Raw genomic sequence first — 19,528 nt, 5'->3', positions numbered from 1 at the left:
TATTGCAAATTGGACAGGTGTAACCACCCTTATGCACCATACCGTCTAGCGTCTGTCATCGTTAAAACGTTCGCAAAAATATATTATTAGGTACATGGGAAGTTGCATAGTTCACTGCTGACGAGTGGCGTGATCATTGCGTCTATTGTGGCTGGTGCAACTAGCCCTTAGTCTGCATTGATCCTCAACAACCTCAGCTTGCCGTCGTCCAGTAAACACACGCCGGAGTCGTTGGTGCCGCCGCAGTAGCGCGAAGATGAAAACACCGAGACCAGTCGCCCGCGCAGCTGACACTACGGATTTACCAATATTTAAAAGATTGCTTAAGGAAGCACCAAAATCTCAGGAATCGATCGAATCTGATGAATTAACTCCTGGGACAGGGGGTCTAGAAATATCTAGAAATATATTTGACGACCGGTCTGGCCTAGTGGGTAGTGACCCTGCCTGTGAAGCCGATGGTCCTGGGTTCGAATTCCGGTAAGGGCATTTATTTGTGTGATGAACACAGATATTTGTTCCTGAGTCATGGATGTTTTCTGTATTTAAGTATTATATACATCGTTGTCTGAGTACCCACAACACAAGCCTTCTTGAGCTTACCGTGGGACTTAAGTCAATTTGTGTAAGAACGTCCCTGTAATATTTATTATATAGATGTGCGAGTGGCGAATACGGTACAGGCAGAGACTTCCAACGAGGCTAATAAAGCGACCGTTGTTATTTTGGTACCTATTGTAATAATACTTAAGAGCGTTTTCTCATTGTCCGATCCAATATCGGATGTAGGGTATCCTGTATCCACAATGTCGGGCCGCGGGGTGTACTAGGGCACGCCGTCTCTACGCCATGCTCCCATTATTTGTAAGTACACACACAAACAATAAAAATTATCGGTCCGGCAGCTGACGGGGGGTCGACATGGCTGAATTATCGGAAGTGCCTTTCCGATATCGCATAGCGCCTATGAGAAAAACAACTGTTAGACCTACGAGCGCTTTTACAACGCGCGTTAAAAAAGCGTTTGAATGACACATGGATACATGTGTATTTATTCACACGATGTCGGTGGCGCTTTTTATCAAGCGTTGAAAAAGCGCTTGTGCGAATGAGGCCTGAAAGAGTCCCCTTTGGCATCAAGTCCGGCTTTTTTGCATTAAGTATTAATAAAGATTTCTTAAATGAATGGATACTTAAATACAGAAAAACATATATTTTAACCAAGGACCATACTCTTTTATGGTCCTTCATTTTAACCATTTTACTTCTATCCGAAATCGGATCGGACAATGTGAAAACGCTCTAATAGCAACTCGTACCTAAAGCCCGCTCCAGAGTACGCGGCGCGAAGCCGTAAACGCGAGTGTGGAGTCGATTTCGTTGATTAGCGAACTCCACACTCGCGTTCGCGGCTATCACCGCGATTCGCTCACGAGTGTGGAGGGGACTCAGATTCAATCGTGGTAACGATAAAGATAAGGTACGATAACGTCGATAACTTACCATAAACCCAGCTTGGTGCACCTCGTGCGCTCGCAGCACATGAGACAGCTGGTTCGCAAGCAGGAATCTAATAACAATCAGTTTATTGGTATTAAAAGGACATTTGACTATTTATTATAACAATCTTACCGTTATACGAGTCTTAAGCAGCGCTTATTGTGTCTGTAAATATCGGCTGTAGCAAAATTTCTACGGCACCTAAATGTGGTTCACGCTTCATTACCTTTACCTTCTACTATCCAGTGTCGGATTAAGCCAGCGCGGGGCCTGTAGCAAATCGCCGCTATACTTACTCAACCTCGTATCTGCAACACTCATTTGATGACAAAAACACCCGTATTCCGAATGAAAGAAAAACGACATTTCCATCAAATGATTGTTACAGATATGAGGTTGAGTAAGTATAGCGACGAAATTCTATCATGGGGCCCATTGTTGTTATTTTGTCGGACGAAGTGAAACTTAGGTTTTTTACGGCCACAAAGCGTAGGTGCGCGGGGCCCGTGGCATTTGCTACTTTTGCCACGGCCACGTGGCTAAGCTGCCACGGCTACTATCTATAGTAATCTATACTCTATATTAGGGGTCATATATGATTGGAATGATCATCCTTAAAATTGAGCCGAATTCGCGAGTCAAAATGTTACGTAGGAAACTGACAGGATTTTCGATCATCCTTTGCTTATAACCTCCAGTAAAATGCGCGTCGACTCTCTCGTCGCCGTTGGTTGTGAATAGTATCGTAAATGAATATAATCGACTCTGGTACAACAGATATACGCAACAGAAACTATATTAAATAAACAAGTAACCGGTCAAGCGCGCTCTGGTCGAACACGTGTCCTGTGCCGCGCTTGGAGTTAGCCGCGAACCCCTCGTTGGAGGCTAACTCTAACGCCTGCGTAGCTGTGATCTTGTGCGGTCTGCAGGACAAAGTGACAAACACAGAAAACTATTGGTGTATAAGGTGTGGCCAATCTTATCTAATCAATCAATCTTAAATAAAATTCATTCGTAATAGGCGCTTGATGGCACGTGGGCGGAGGTCGAAGGGAATCTTCAGGAGTCGGAGGGAAACCGGTATTGGTAAACTGAACGAGTACATAATTATTTCTTATTACTATCCTAAACCTATGTCTATTGATTAAGGCGCCACCTATGGACTTTCTTGTGAACTACGTACCCTGGATGGATGCGTAAAGTAGGTAAGCCATCGAGGGTTCGATAGAGAATAGAGGGTGTCCCATCCATTTATGGGACACCCTCTATTCTCTAACGCAAGTTAACAGCGCAGTGTTAGCAGCGTTGTTCCTATATAAGAAGGACTTGCTGAAATTGAGCATTGAGCGCCCTAGGCAGCTCAATGCCCATGTGAACGCAAACGCAACACATTTTGTCTTGTCCAGCGTGCTCGCATGCCTGCTTTGAGTAAGACCAAGCGAGGGGCGAAATAGGACATTTAGCGCCGCTGCTTTTTGTTCCGCGTATAATCTGAAATCATCGACACTAGAAGAAGAATTTGATAACAATTTAGGTACGTCAGCGTTTTTTTTTTATACCACGACGGTGGCAAACAAGCATACGGCCCGCCTGATGGTAAGCAGTCACCGTAGCCTATGGACGCCTGCAACACCAGAGATATTACATGCGCGTTGCCGACCCTTTAAAAACCTGTACACTCCTTTTTGAAGAACCCCATACTGTAGTCCCCCCATAAGTCTACGTACTTGACAGGGTCGTTCCACAGAAGCTCCCAAGCTATCGAGCTCTGCTCAGAGGGCTTAGGTAGTGGCACGGGGACCTTATCGATAGCTGATATTAGCGGGCACACCCACGGTGGGGGGATGCCGCCGTGGCAGCAGAATACCTGCAACGAACACAAAGCGTAACATGACGATTGATGTATGCTGCTAACTATAAATAGTACGACAACTCTATTACTGCAATGTTCTGCAGCCTTTTTAGTAAACAATAGAGTAACTTATACATACTGTACCTTTAACAGGTTTTTGACAAGTTTTCAGAGATAATAAAATATGACATTGATGCATCAAGGCGGTTTGCTTAAAGAGGACCTCCCGGGAAACGCGAATCCGAAAATTCGCTATCTGCCTCTTTATCGCTCGAATATGCAACAGTGATAGAGATGTTAGATAAAGAAATTTTCTTGTTTCACGATAGACCCTCAGATTGTGGTAGTGGCGCCCTGGCGCCCTACGCAGAGTTTCGCGTAATATTCCCTATTGTAGAAGAATGCCGTAGAATGCGGTGCTGCGCAATTTTTGCAGAATTACAAGCTTGCAACTATTTGATTGCTTATTACTATCAAAAACACAAATTAATATATATGGTGGTTTCGTATCCTACCGACTGCGCCATGTTTTACTACTTAATTTAAAAACCATTTCCTTGTCTTTTACAGATAACAATTCAACAAACCCAAAGTAAAATTTTTTAGGACTCCGCTGGCCGTCTGTCTGTCTGACACCAGGCTGTATCTCATGAACCGTTATAGCTAGACAGTTGAAATTTTCACAGATGATGATTTTCTGTTACCGCTATTATAACAACAAATACTAAAAAGTACGGAACCCTCGGTGCGCGAGTCCGACTCGCACTTGGCTGGTTTTTTTCTAGCAACTCACCTTGTCGTCGACGACGGCAGCAAGTGGCAGCGCGTCAAAAACGTTGTTGATCGCCGACCACACTCTCGCTCCCTCCACTTCACCATACTTGCTTAAGCATTCACTGAAAAACAGTTGTCTACAAGTACTAGCGAGCAGCAAAAATAACTAAATGTGGCATGCAACATCAGTGGCGTAACTAGGGAGGGGGGCAGAGGGGGCAAGAGCCCCAGGCGCCATCCAAGGGAGGGTGCCAAAATGGGCAAAAGGCAGCAGCAGGGAAACTTTTGTCAGTCGTCAAGGGGCGCAAATTTGGTGACTGCCCAGGGCGCCATATCCTCTAGCTACGCCCCTGCCCACACGGGACACATTGGAACTTCAGGAGTGCTAGTTGAAAGAAAGAAAGAAAAGACATTTATTGTAAAAACCCTTGCGGCCTTACTCATCATCAGAAACATAGAATACGTTCTTACAAAGTAAGCAGAAGTATATTGAGGTACTACTTCATGTTGGGCTGCTCTAGATCGAAAGAAATGAACGTGCTCTAGTATCTGTTAGCATTTAACTAATTTCAAATTATTTAATCTGTGAAGTAAATCCCTAGACCTATTCTACCCTAGCTTGCCATAAATGTATTCTGGGCAACTTACGTATGAAACGTGAACATTTTCTGTATATCTCTCGTCTCGTGATTCCCCCGAATCAATAGCACCGACTGCGGCCTCTGTAGCTTGGCCGCCAGAAGATACGCTATCAGCTCGGAGCCGTGCGGCCCTCGATCCACATAGTCCCCTAAGAAGATGAAGTGGGTCGGGGCCAATGCTGGACCCATCGGCCAAAAGGCGGTCTCCATCGCGAGGAGCGCCGCTAAGTTGCCGTGAAGGTCACCTGAAGATGTAATTAATGGGAGCAAAGAGTTAAAACACCAATTATTGCTTAATTAAACGGAAGAAATGTTCTTCTTCTCTTAGTAAATCGTCTTACATAAGTAGTATCAAAGCAAACCAAGCTGTAAAATTGTATCTGATGTAATTGCCTATATTGCCATACGACTAAATAAATAAGTTAAACTGATGAAGCTAATAGTAAAAGCTTTCTCTAATAATCGTATATGAAGCCAAATTCCTAGCTTTTTAACCCAGGAAGATATCGCGTCAGAAAAAATTACCACTACGAGAGTAAGTCCCACGAGCGTGATGGAGATATCGTCAGTACCTACACCAAAAACCCAGCCAAAAACCTTTTGGGCTTGAGGGGTTAAAAGGTTAGAAACTCTAAAACGAAAACTCCAAAGATCATCAAGGGTTTCTCAAATTTCGGTATCTACCTGAGACCGCAGGCCACTAAGTCAGTCAGAAGCAAGTTCGCATAAAGAATTAGCAACTAAAATATAAAAATACACAGGGCCAGGAGGAGGTAAAGTGAAGCAGTCATCTGGGAAATTCAAAAGGAGTATCTACGAACAAATGTTTGGGGAAATTCTAAAAAATCTCACCTACAGCGTATATAGGCGATCGTATCCGCAGCATTCTCGGCTCATTGACGCAGATGTGGGCTACTGCGTCTGCGAGCTTGATAATCAAGTTCCCTAAATCAACCTCTTCGGCTTTATTGGCCCAGGTCCATGCCAGCTTGGCCGAGGTAGCTAGATTGTTGGATACTGACGGGCGTTTCTGGACAAACAATTTTTACAAGCTTTAATTATTTCCTCCTGGACGGCCCTAGGTACCGCTGGAGAGACGGAAGTGCAGAAAGACCTCAGCGAACTCGGCGCCGTCGACTGGACAGAAACGGCTTTGGACAGAATAGCACGGCGGTCTTTGGTGTCGGAGGCCAAGATCCACTTCGGGTCGTCGAGCCACAGCAGTAAGTAAGTTCATTGTTTTGTTAGTTGTTTGTAGCTAGTTGTTTTGTTATTGAATTTGAAACTTGAATAAAAGTTCAAAATAGATTTTGGAATATGTACAAAAAATTGTACCGGAGGACAACTTGTGTCTCAGGAGGTTAAATTGCAATGTGTGTATGTCCGGATCAGATGCAACTGCACTTACGGTGTTAACGCTACTAATGGCGGTGGCGAAGTATCTGACAGCAGCGAGCGCGGCTACTGGTGCCGTGGATGGGCCCAGGACCTCCAGCGATAGGGAACCTAGGATGTTCGCTGTTGAGGGGGTCACCGCGTCTTCTGACATAGAAATAAACAGTTATTGGACTGCGTAAAGTAAAAAATTGGGATTAATAAATCATCTATGCGAAATCCCATCGAGTTGAATTAGCAGCAGCCGAAGCGAGGTGGCATCTTCCATTCCACTTTACCTCTAAATAGAAGATAATAGGCAAAAAAATCTTCTTTACTACGTACCCATGTCATGTATGTATGTAAGTACGAGTAGGTATGTACCTATGTATAAACTCTTTATTGTACAAAACACAAATATGGCACAGGATAGGCAGTACAAAGGCAGCAGCAGCTTAATTCTTATGCAGGTAAAAAGATAGGTAAATATGCAGTTCCAAAATGTATGTATATTAAACTGTCAGCACAGCGGAACACTTGTGACATAAATCCAAATCCATTAAAATAGATTCGAGTCCTGCCTACCTATAGAGGTAGTACTTTACTTAGAGGTCTTCTATAAAATTTCCAAATCTGGGTTCCTCCACTTGAGCGATAATCATCCATCATTCATCCTGCCGTAACGTACTTGTGCTACACAAGACATTTTTTTGAAATATGAAGCAAAGCGAGTAGGGTGAACCGTCTATTGTGGTCGGATCCAACATTAATATCCTTCCTTGTTAAGGTAGCATTCGGTTCTTGGCGACCGCGACGCACGACCGCGGCCTTGCGAGTTGCGACCACGGTCTGTTGGTAGGCTACTGATAGCATCGCCAAGAACCGAATGCTACCTTTAGATAGAATCTACTTAGTCAAAACGGAAGGCCCCGCCGAGATAGTCCGCTTCCGCTTGTCTACTGGAAAATAGTAGAGTACATGAAGTACCGTCTATGGCAGTGAGTTCTAGCATCTCGTTAGCGCGGCGTTTCACTCGTACTGAGTAAGCAGCCACGGCATAGTCGGCGTGGCGAAACGAACTCGCGCTCAGTTTACCCCGTCGGGATACACCGCTTTCTGTCTGCTGTCCTAAGGCTGTCGGGTTAAATAATTAGACTTGCTTTTCAGTCCAGGGGGCCTAGCTTTTCGTAATAACCTCTGTCATCCTAATACTTTTGTTTCATTAGGCGTTTGTGGATATATGATTGCTATCTTGGCTAGGTTAGTTTAGCAGTTATTAGATCCTTTTATATCATAGATATTATACCTGCGGAAGTACTTAACTGTCTGTCTTTTGTCTGTTACGTCTTCATGTTTAAATTGAACCGATTTAGATGAGGTACTTGTGAAATTGATTTTTGATTTCAGGGGAAGGACAAGATAGTTATTCTACGCAGAGGAATTTGCAGACAGAAGTTTAAATTTAAACCAGCTTACCCGAAAGACATCGCAACAAACTGCACACTGCAATAAGGTTTTTAAATGATCTTGGAAACGTTTAGAAACTGATCGGCATTACCGAATCTTGAACCTAGGCTTATAAAAGCTCCAGCGTCAATGAGTGGCTACAAATTATATTTCATTTAGACTAATCATGATGTGGCTTGCGCACTTGGATATCGAATATCAAATGTAATGTAGGAAAACCACAGGAAAACTCACAACGAGTCTGCGCAACTTTTGCCAAGTGTGGCGGTACTGGAGTAGGTGCAGGCCTGAAATCAGAGTAAGTACAATTATAAATAATAATAAAATAAAATAAAGAAGAGTCCGTTGTCACTGTCACACAAATGTCCGCAATATATATATATGCAAGTGTTGCGCGCTCCGTTAACGAAACCAAAATTTGGAAAACAGGTTGCATTCACATTCAATTTAAGGCACAATAAACTTACTGTTGGTCTTGAGCCTGTGGGCGAGTCTGCTTCATTTGCCTGTCTCAAACAAAATAATGATTAGCTCACATAGCTGAAATCAGGTCATAAAAAATGAGTGAAATATTTTTTATGACTAATCTGTTCAATTTCTCCAAGAAATTCGGTGACAGTTCTTTTGAACTGGGTTATTATAACTAAAAATTAACTTAGGCTGCCTTGTCTACTGAGGCGGAGACAAGCGGAAGTGCAGTGAATCAACCAATAGCATTGGTTATAGATAATCTTGGCATCCTGAGCAGCCTCACCCAATGCATTAAGGGAAATTGGCTGCCACTGCTGCAAGTCCAGCTGCCGATTCAAACTTCCAACGCAAAGTTGATTGATACTCACTGAAGATCGATGAGATAGTTGGCAATGCCTCGTTTGGCGCGCAGCATGGCACTGGTCCCTCTGAGACGGGCTTCGCTGACACCGCGTAAGTAGTCCGCCATAGACAATTGGGAGTTTGGCTGTAAGTTCAGCTGCCTGTATCAACAGGAAGTTAGGTGAACTATATACCTACTTAAGTTGTTTCTTCTATTATACCCCAAGACATCTTAAAATTAAGAAAACTGGCTGACTCATCTCACTCTCACTGATAAAATGAGGACTGTAGACGTAAACCCATATAATCGAAATTAAACTATCGTGAGACAATATTTCAAAATATTTAGATCACTACCGGTTTCACTCACTATTATTTTCAGTCGCTTTTGGCGAAATATATGTTTCCGACTTTTCAGGAGTCCTTCCTCAGGCACGGAGTAGAGCCGCCGCGGACACTCGTGCCTGAGGAAGGACTCCCGAAGAGTCCGAAACATGCCGCCAAAAACGACTAAAAATAATAGTGAGTGAAACCGTAGTGATCTAAATATTTTTAAACCCATATGGGAAATAAGTATAGTGTGAACTTGTGAAGCTGTGGTACATTTATTGGAAGTAGGTATAAGTCTTGCCTGTAAACATTGTCGGCGTCGCGAGCTACACTCAGTCCGTCAATAGGGACTTGCCGTGCAGCGCGAGCCGCCGCAACAAGTTCTTTAAACTCTGCGTAATCCAACTTCTGGTCGCGATCGCTGTCGAAGTATCTGTGGAAGGGTTTACATGCTTCGGTAAAACCATTGAGTATGATTTCGTTTAAGCCGTTTAAGTAACAGAAAAAGCCGACGATGAAGTGTCAATGAAAAAGTTTTGCTTTGCTATTATCACAGGGCGGACACGCTATACAACAAAAATCACTTGCGTTTCTATGTGCGAACGGCACGTCTGTACACGCGTCATGCGTCATAGTGTGAGTAAGTTGCTTAAAAATTTTACTGAGCGGCCGGCAAACGGCCGTCAATCTGCTCACTTCTGCTGTCGCGAGGTAATACGAATCGGGGCGGGGCGGTGCGTGGCCGTATTGTATGATAATTGATAATACTATTACTTATTCTGTGCCATATATTATCAAGAGAGAGAGATCTTTATGAAAGGCTGAAGCCCGGTCCACATATTTTTTTTTTATGAAATAGGAGGCAAACGAGCAGACGGATCACCTGATGGTAAGCGATTACCGCCGCCCATGGACACCCGCAACACCAGAGGGGTTGTGAGTGCGTTGCCGGCCTTTAAGATGGGAATACGCTCTTTTCTTGAAGGTTTGAAGGTTTGATATTGGTAAAACATAGGCCTACCGCGGTAGAGCTTACCTGAAAATGTACTTGCACCGGATTTCCGCAGTAGAGCCGCTGTGCTGCGTTACGGGCTCCAGAGCTGCTATCCACATCAGGAGATCGTTAAACGAGAGCCCGCCCCGGTTTGTAATGTCTGCTGCTCTGAAACACAACCAAATAGTTGTCTTTCGCTGTCCAACTTGTATTGAAGTTGGCAATTTTTGCGGGTCGATTGCCCCGATTGGTAGGGCTGAGTGTAGTTTTGATGGCACGTGGGCGGAGACCGAAGGAGTCAGGAGTCGGAGAGAAAACCAGCGTGTGTATTTTATGGCGTCTATTGGTAAAGTGGACAAGTACATCCTAAACATATTGATTAATGCGCCACCTATGGGCCTTCTCTTGAACTACGTACCCTGGTGGGTGCGTAAAGTAGTAGTCATCGAGAGTTCGATACAGAATAGAGGGTGTCCCATAGATGGCGCTGTTAACACAAGTTAACAAGTTTTAAGACTGCTGTTTTAGTTTATTGTCGCTCCATGTTTCGATCCATTTTTAGTATGATGTATCATCTACCGAAGCGACGCTTGCATCGAGTGCAAAGGCCCATAGATAGTACGAATATGTGCAAACAAATTTCTATGCGGCTTAGAAAAAAAGAGGGATTATAGTAAATAATACCTAAACAGCGCCGGGCACTGCTGATACTGCCAGCCAACATCCACCATGAGCTGCTTGAACAGATGCGGGCTCATGTACTGTGCCGGGTACACCAACTCCGTGAACTCACGGTACACGCGGATCTGGTCTGCAAAGTAATATATCAAGGTTGAAATCTGTTAGGCTTAAGGGCTCTCCACCCTCGCGCGCGAATCAGAGTGTGGAGTCTAGTTCGTTGGAATCGACTCCACAATCGCGTTCGCGGCTTCGCGCCACTTAGTCTGGAGCGGACTTAAGTCAGTGACCAAAAGAGCGATTACAAGAGACAGAGGGCCTACCGCGAACCACGTTCGACGTGTTGCCTCCCTGTCACACTTACGTACGAATTTACAAGTGCAACAGAGAGGCAACAACGTCGAACGTGGTTCGCGGTAGGCCCTCAGATAATTTGGCGCAGATAGAAAACATTTAGAGGTGATGCCACAGAATAAGTATAATCATACAGAACACAGAACGGCCACGCACCGCCCCGCCCCGACTCGAATTACCTCGCCCCGCGACAGCAGATTGACGGCCGTTTGCCAGCCGCTCAGTATTATTTTTAATGTGGTGATGCTAAGACGAAATTAACCTTCTTTCTTGTAGTTAGCAGCGGCAAGGAGCTGACATTGCTGCAGAGCTGCACGAACGAGACTGCCCGCACAGTCCGGCCCAATCAGCGTGTTTTCTTCGCACACCTCGACCACCATACTGCTCTTCAGCTCTTGCTATTGGAAATAAACTAAAGGGTAAAAACCGGCCAAGTGCGAGTCGGACTCGCGCACGAAGGGTTCCGTACCATTACGCAAAAAAACGGCAAAAAATCACGTTTGTTGTATGGAAGCCCCACTTAAATATTTATTTTATTCTGTTTTTAGTATTTGCTGTTATAGCGGCAACAGAAATACATCATCTGTGAAAATTTTAACTCTCTAACTATCACGGTTCATGAGATAGAGCCTGGTGACAGACGGACAGACAGACAGAGGAGTTTTAGTAATCGGGTCCCGTTTTTACCCTCATCTGTGAAAATTTCAACTGTCTAGCTATCACGGTTCATGAGATACAGCCTGGTAACAGACAGAGACGGACAGTTGGAGTCTTAGTTATAGGGTCCCGTTTTTACCCTTTGGGTACGGAACCCTAAAAACAGGATAAAATAAATATTAAAGTAGGGCATCCCATACAACAAACGTGATTATTGCCGTTTTTTGCGTAATGGTACGAGTCCGACTCGCACTTGGCCGGTTTTTATCGGTTTTGATGCGTCAAACGTTGACAACAACCCACTTAGGTACGTCCTTAGAGCATTACTTTAGGCCTCACCATCATGGCCTAATGCGAGTTACTTACATTATTTACAAATACATTGGGTACATTACAAACTAAACACGGTTGCCCTGCAAAGGGTATACCAGTACAAGTATCTAGGTCATTTAGTTACTGCCGACCTCAAGGACGATGCTGATATAGAACGGGAACGTAGGGCCTTATCGATCAGAGCTAATATGATTGCACGCAGATTTGCTCGGTGCTCAAAGGAAAGTAAAGTGACATTGTTCAGAGCTTTTTGCACGACATTTTACACCTGCAGTCTGTGGCGAAAGTTCACCTTGAAGTCGTATAAGGCCCTACAAGTACAATATAATAACGCGTTTAGGGCGCTGATGGGGCTGCCGCGATATTGCAGCGCGTCAGGGATGTTTGCGGAGGCGCATGTGGCGTGTTTTAAAGCTACTATGCGCCTGCGAGCCGCGTCCCTGGTGCGACGCGTCCGCGCCAGCTCCAACAGCGTCCTAGAAATGATTGCGGACAAGTTTTGTCCGTATATCACATTTTGCTGCGGACTTCATACGCCCGGCGGCACTGTGGTAAACACATTGAGAAATAGATGAAGGGTGTCAATGTGTTTACCACAGTTACCTACCTTTATGTAATTTTTGTAGTTTGTTTGTTTAATGTTTGTGTTTTGTTTAATGCTTGTGTTTTTGTTTAATGTTTGTATAATGTACTTATGAGTCACATCAGATACTCGAATTAAATGAATTTTAATTTTTAATTTTAATTTTAATTAGGTATTAGTTCGAAAATTTAATGAGTGCATGTTTTCTCGCGACGATTATAATGGTTAGCAATAGCACCTTCGTTTCGATTTTTGACATTCTTGTCAATGTTCATAACACTTATGAAAATGCTTACACTTTCTTGGTCCTTGCATTGGTCACCAGTAGCCATGGCAGCCAACATGGCGATCTCTGGACTGCGGAGACTGCAGTGCGCACGTAGGCGATCCAACTCGACTGAGTTCACCCATTGACGGTTTTTGGCGCCCTAATTTAAAAATACTGTGAAAATAAATCTCAAATTTTGACCATTGTACCCTTAGGCCTCATACTCACGAGCGCTTTTTTTGAATGACACAAATGGAAACATTGTGTATTTATTCACACAATGGTGGTAGCGCTTTTTATCAAGCGTTGTTGGATTTTCAACTTTACGCCTTGGTCTTTAAGTCGAATTTAGCGTGTGGGCAGATTCAAGCGCTTTTTTAACGCGCGTTGAAAAAGCGCTCGTGCGAATGAGGCCTTACTAACTGTAAAGCTAGTTCGGACTACGTCAGTAATTTAGTCGAGTGCCGAGTACTTATTACGTGTCCGAGCACCAAAAATTTAGTCGAGTAGATTAGTCAGTGAATTAGTCGAGTGGATCCATTTTATTTAATTTTTTCTGGCGAGTGAGCCCCCCCACCACTTACTAATCTACTCGACTAAATTTTTGGTCATAATTTTAAAACTAACACGGGACTTAATCTCGTACAAACTTACGTTTATTTATGGCCTGACGTTTCGAACGTGACGTAACGTTCGTGGTCACAGGCAGACTGGCGAGGAATTGTATCAAGTATCAACATCTTCTTGCCGCGGGGGTTTTGCGAACTACCCGCACTTGATCTTGATTATTAACTTGTACGCTAGGGTTGTCACTTTGCCTACACAACACTCACGACATCCGATGGTATGTGGTGGGATGTCGTGATGGTGTGTGGTGGTATGAGTAAAAATCGTGTTAGTTTAAATCAGTATAAATCTTTGGTGTTCAGACACGTTTAGTAACTAAAATATACTCGCTACTCGACTAAATTCTGCAGTCTGCAGTGCGAACGATTTTTGGTCAGTTGATCGATTTTAGTAACCGAAATACTCGCCACTCGACTAAATTACTAACGTAGTAAATTATTACAAACACAGAGGAGCCTCGTCTGCCAACAAACTACTGTGTAGAGTTTTGAATGATTCACGGTTAGTTTCACTAGACTTATATTGACCGGGATATAGACCGTGATTACCTTTTGTATTATGTTTTGTATTTGTTTACTGCGTCGAAATATCGGGAGCTCACAAATAATACAAAAGGTAATCACGGTCTATATCCCGGTCAATATAAGTCTAGTGAAACTACTGTGTAGTTTGGCAGAAGAACATATGTATATATTATATTTGTACGTAAGATCTTTAAATAGTTTTTTTTTAGTCCGAAATTAAGAACCTCCAAATACATACGCCGACATTTTTATTCTTCATCCGCTTCTTGACTTCCGACTTGACGGCGGTCTTGTAGACGGCGTGATACACGCACGCACTCTCGTGGTCTGGTAACCAGGTCTTTAGGATCTGAAGCGGCTGGCATGTGCTTGCTTCGCTGCCGAATATCTAAACACCAACACTTTATTAACAAATCATAAACTGGCGACATCTACCGTAACAGTTAGAAAACTATCTTAACGGCACCAGACCTAAAGCCACCCTCCGCACTCGTGCGCGAATTGCTGCGCGAATCCGCGAACGTGATAAGAGACTAGTTCGCTACTCAGCGAAATCGACTCCACACTCGCGTTCGCGGCTTCGCGCCGTGTAGTCTGGAGCGGGCTTGAGTGTCGACTAAATACTGTAGGGTTGAGTTACTCCAGGGTTTTTAAAGAATCAGCAACGCACTTGTGATTAATAGTATTTCTTCTTCTTCTTCTTCTTTTAAAATTATGGCTTCAGCCCAGTGGGACTATTTCGCCAGTATCAAGGTATTGAGAGGTTTACAAACGACAAAAATTGTACGGTTGTACAAGACAGTGTACGGTGATTTGTTAGCTCTTGTAAATCGATAGCTAGTCTTTACAAGAAGCACGTGGACTACCGGCCGTTGACTCCAAGATGGTGGTTAAACGCGCTTCAAAATTAATTCTCCATTCACTGCACACTACCACATTAGTTTACTGTATAATAAGCTATCGATATTACACTTTAAACAATATTAATAAGCAAAAAACAAAGTAATTAATCACGATGCTAACTATCAAGATGGCGCTCGAACCGGAAATCCATTAATAGTATTTATAAATAACTTAATTAATACAGTAACAGTACCACAGAATTGACAGTACCCTTTAACCATCAGGTGGGCCGTATACTGATAAGGGCCCTCCCTCAGAATAATGACTAAAGCAAAGAAGCCGGGCAAAAATAGAAGCTTGGTAAAAGATATCGTATTCACAACACGTTATTACTTTTTGTCTATGAGTGAGTGAGACAACAATCCGCAAGTTCTTTCGTTTTTTTCAGTATTGTCATAAGATAAACTGAGGGAAATGACAAATGGTCCTATGTGGTTCTATAATATAATCCAGCCAAATAAAATATATGTTCGTTATTTCACAGGTAGGTGACAACCGTAACAACTTGACATAGTCGTATTATTTTAGTTGAAATATTTCGGGATGTTTCAGCGGTCATCTTGGTTTATTTTAATTATATTGTTGCTATTCCTGAAAGATTGTTGGAAAACGTGCTGAGTTTTTATTTGTAATGGTTTGAAGTTCCCTTTGTGATAATGTCTTGTGTGATCGAGGGCTGTAAATCGCATACAGGAAGAAAAGAAAATACGCACGAACCGATAACCTTTAATCGGTGAGTTTTGTTCAATTTTGAAGAAATTAATTTATAGGACCTGACCCTAAACATAGAAATCGATATGTTGTTTATGTAATTATTACTTGCATTCAAGTCTATATAGATTTTTGCATATATTTTCGAACTTTTCTGCTAAGTATGAAAGGTTATGTTTTTGGCATAGTGATGTATCGACCTCAGATCAATAACCTATCGACATTTACAGCTTTCTTAGTTTGGCCCAGGACTGTCTCATTTTAATTGATGAGTACAGTCAAGGGAATAAATATATATACATTCCCAAAGTCTCAAAAATATGTGTACGCTCAGACAATAAAATCGTGTTCACATATTTTTAAGCCATTTGTCTGGATCGATATTTTTGCCTTCGACTGTACCTATAGTTTTCTTTGTTCTTACTTACTGACAGATTGTGTTTGCCAGACTATAGTTTAATACTAAAAACCGGTCAAGTGCGGGTCGGACGCGCGCACCAAGGGGACCGTACTTTTTAGTATTTGTTGTTATAGCGGCAACAGAAATACATCATCTGTGAAAATTTCAACTGTCTAGCTATCACGGTTCATGAGATACAGCCTGGTGACAGACAGACGGACAGCGAAGTATTAGTAATAGGGTCCCGTTTTTACCCTTTGGGTACGGAACCCTAATAAAAAAGACATTAATGATCATTGATGAATGTTCCTTTTATTAATATTGTTGGTCACAAAACTCAACTTTTTATTTCAGATTTCCAAAGGACGAGGAATAGGGGATATTACTGCAATGTTCTGCCACCAGAGTGCAGCACTAGCTTTTTTAGTGCACTGTAGAGTAACTTATTCATACTGTACCTTTAACAGGTTTTTGACAAGTTTTCAGGGGACCTACCGGAAAACTCGAATCCGAAATTTCGTTATCTAGCTGCCTCTTTATCGCTCGAATACGCAAGAGTGACAGAGATGTTAGATAACGAAAGTTCGATTTTCTTGTTTCGCGATAGACCCTCAGATTGTGATAGTGGCGCCACCTACGCCGAGTTTCGCGTAATATTCCCTATTATTAAATAAAAAATATATATTACACGAACGTTTTTTTTTTTCATTTCCTATTTGGTACAGTCAGCTGCAGAGAAAAGGTACCCCACGTCCATACTAATTTACAGAACTTTGTATGCAGGGGGGTGCCTTTTCTCTGCAGCTGACTGTACATGACTAGAAACTATACTTAGTCTTTTAGCATTAGAAAAAACGGTAAACCATTTCCACGTGTCTTTTTATTGACAAGTTTTTTTATAAATATAGCAATATTTTACTTATGAAAGCAAAAGTATGTAAATGATCGTATATTATATTTGTTGTGACTTATTTTCAAAGTGTTTTTCGATAAAACGACACGTTAAGATCGCTCGCCTTCTTTCTAATGATAAAAAAACGAGAGGTATAGTTAGACGGTTCTGAGTGGTAGACTGCAAATGAGATAAAAGCTATATTAGGTACATGCATTAATCATCATATCAGGCGGCTCTTTGATTCCAAGGATCGCATAATTTTTATAATTTTTAATGATTTTTAGAATATGAAAATTATAAAAAGTATAAAAGTTATGCAATCCTTGTATTCCACGCATTTCATTTCATTTCATTTCAACGAGCCGCCTGCTACAGATTTCTTGAAATTGCCGCGTTTTTTCAGGTTCAACTTTCATTAGCCAGACTATTATCAATTTGCCAATTTCGTGATTATTCTTTTACATGGCACATAAACTTATGCATAATTTATCGATATAAAAAGTCGACATAGTTACATCCCTAGCAAATTATCAAACTTATGACACCGGACGTAAATGAGAAATAACAAGCATATATGCATCTCTTTTCGGCACATTATCTAACTCGTAAGGAAGTAAAGTACGGGTATACATATTTGCGAAGCATTTTTGCCCGACTTCTATGCTTTAGTCATTATTCTGAGGGCCCTCCACACTATACCTAGTTGAATCGATGCAGAAACTAAACGTTGCATAAAATAGGAAAATACCAACATTTATTTATTTATACAATAATTTAGTACCTCTACATTCATTTTCTGGGCTGTCGTATTCCAACAGTTTTTCTCGGTTTTGCAAGAAGGTAGCCAATATTCACCGTTAGCCTCTCGGTTCAGCAAGTACGATCTTTCGGCAGAACAGTATGCCAATAAGGAAACGACATCACACAAATCTTTGTAGTGTTTGAACATTTTGTTAACTTGTTTGAATGTATTTTGTACCGAAGTTCATGTATGAGCTCTGTTATACTTTTAGATTTAGGTAATTTAGAACACTAAAGATATTATTGATATTATTTATGTTTATCTGTAATTTCATAATGCCATTTTTGACAACTTGATGATTCGATCTCATTTTGTCATTTCATAAAAATAGTGAAGAGAATGAAGTAAAATGAAATCGATAATAGTGTATTGTAAATATATGGTAAATATCAAGTAAATATCCATAGATTTAAATATCGAATAAGATAAATGTTACACTAAAACTGTTGCACTAACTAAACGTTATCTGTGAGGTATTTGTACACAAATACAACAGATGGCGCTAAAAGCGTTATAACATTTAATTATTTTACATAATTAGCGCATGATTGTTTACGGAAATTGTACAAAAAAAACCGTTTACTCAAGCCATAACTTCCTATGAAACTGAGAAATTAACTGAAGTTCCCAAAATGACGATTTCGAGAGTATTGATTTCTAGGTGTATTATAAGTAGTTTCATATGTTTATTGTGACGTCGAGATCACGCCACCTTTCTAGGATCAGTTGCTGCAATGTGATTGGCCGAAGCTGCTACTCGCTCCCCCTACTAATCAAAATACGGGACATTCAACATGTCTAGTGACGAACCGAACGATTCGATATTTTATTTCTACGTCAAAGTGAATTCGATTATTAACTCGATTGCTAACATATGATGTTGTTGTAAAGAACTGATAAACTTTACAAATTAGCTTGTAATTCTATGTTTATTTCATTATATGCTAGTGTTTTTATGTTTAAATGTTGTAAGGCTTCAACACGTAAAAATAGTGAAGCGATAAATCATAACGATTGTGACATTCCGATTGATGTTAAAAAAACCATCGACTCGATATCGGTCGCACTTAACTTCAAAATGACAACAAGAAAAACACAACACTAGTATGTACGAAATCGAAGAACGTTGAGTGTTTATTTCGCGTTTATTAAAAGTTTGGTGATAATTTACAAGTGAAACATTACGAAGAGGTGCGCAAAAATCTAAGGTATGTACATGTAATTTAAGTTCGCCATTAAAAATTGCGAAAGCCTTTTGTGCGTTCCATGGATAACCTATAAGAAAAAAACCGCTCACAAAATGTTGGCCTCGATTTTCTATTTTCCGAAAACGTGTGCCTATTTAACAACGTTGCGTAAATTTGTATTGGTCCCGAGGAACCTCGAATTACGACGGCATAAAATGCCACGCATTCTTTCATTGAACTTTTTCATGTTCTGTTCCACTACCTACACTTTCGAGTAAGAATTACATCTGTGCATCTCCCAAATAGGAATCCGATATCAGTTCATGCATGCTTTGTCTTTCTTTTACTTTGTTTATCGAAGTAATTATTCTTGAGGATTTAGGAATTACTAAGTCTGTGTTTTATGTCATCCCTTATAACTTATTTAAATTACGTCTTTGTATCGAGATCATTAATTTATACTTGCCGACTGTTTTTATAAAATACCTCGTTTTTGAGGCAATTAGGTGAAAATATGGTAAAGATTACTAATAGACTAATGAGTCATGAGCAAGAAATACATATTTTTAGAAACCATTGAAATCAATGGTTGAAAAACCCTTAGGACTCATCTTTGTACATACTGAGATATCAAATAGCTATATAATGACATACACACTGAGGCTTCATTTAAACATAGTATGTGGCCTATATATAAAAAAAATAATTGGGTATTCAATTAAGATTCTAAATTGGGTTTTGTGTAATCAACAGGTATTACTAATGTATTGCCAAAAATCGTTTCCCAAAGTATTACTTCCCAAACTATTTTACGCAAATTATCATTAGGCAAAATTTCATTTCGCAAATTTTCATAAT

The 19,528-nt window shown here is 41.4% G+C and overlaps 1 protein-coding gene across 1 annotated transcript; it reads right to left on the bottom strand.

Annotated features, from left to right (window-relative positions):
* Window positions 1-116: 116 nt before the first annotated feature.
* Window positions 117-17,705, bottom strand: LOC134740939 (uncharacterized). The gene is made up of 18 exons (XM_063673595.1): window positions 17,463-17,705; window positions 14,011-14,160; window positions 12,650-12,781; window positions 11,043-11,178; window positions 10,433-10,559; window positions 9,791-9,916; window positions 9,056-9,187; window positions 8,451-8,585; window positions 7,846-7,898; window positions 7,132-7,278; window positions 6,179-6,312; window positions 5,623-5,800; window positions 4,778-5,015; window positions 4,149-4,251; window positions 3,231-3,370; window positions 2,316-2,426; window positions 1,504-1,570; window positions 117-293 (listed from the first exon to the last, which is right to left on the bottom strand). Exons 1-18 carry the CDS (start codon window positions 17,628-17,630, stop codon window positions 168-170), a joined length of 2,403 nt encoding a protein of 800 aa, XP_063529665.1. The 5' UTR covers window positions 17,631-17,705; the 3' UTR covers window positions 117-167.
* Between the last annotated feature and the right edge of the window lie 1,823 nt (window positions 17,706-19,528).

This window comes from Cydia strobilella, chromosome 4, assembly GCF_947568885.1.
Source record: "Cydia strobilella chromosome 4, ilCydStro3.1, whole genome shotgun sequence".
NCBI classification, from domain to species: Eukaryota; Metazoa; Arthropoda; class Insecta; order Lepidoptera; family Tortricidae; genus Cydia; species Cydia strobilella.
Note: the sequence above shows the minus strand (reverse complement) of the source record. Positions and strands in the feature narration are given on the sequence as shown.

What these genes read in the sequence shown, in the direction of transcription:
- LOC134740939 (XM_063673595.1), bottom strand. Translation starts at nt 17,630, where the DNA reads ATGTTCAAACACTACAAAGATTTGTGTGATGTCGTTTCCTTATTGGCA. An exon ending in CCCAGAAAATGAATGTAGAG is followed by an intron (nt 14,161 to 17,462) that starts GTACTAAATTAT and finishes GTTGGTGTTTAG; the next exon opens with ATATTCGGCAGCGAAGCAAG. An exon ending in GACCAGAGCGCGCTTGACCG is followed by an intron (nt 1,571 to 2,315) that starts GTTACTTGTTTA and finishes GATTGTTATTAG; the next exon opens with ATTCCTGCTTGCGAACCAGC.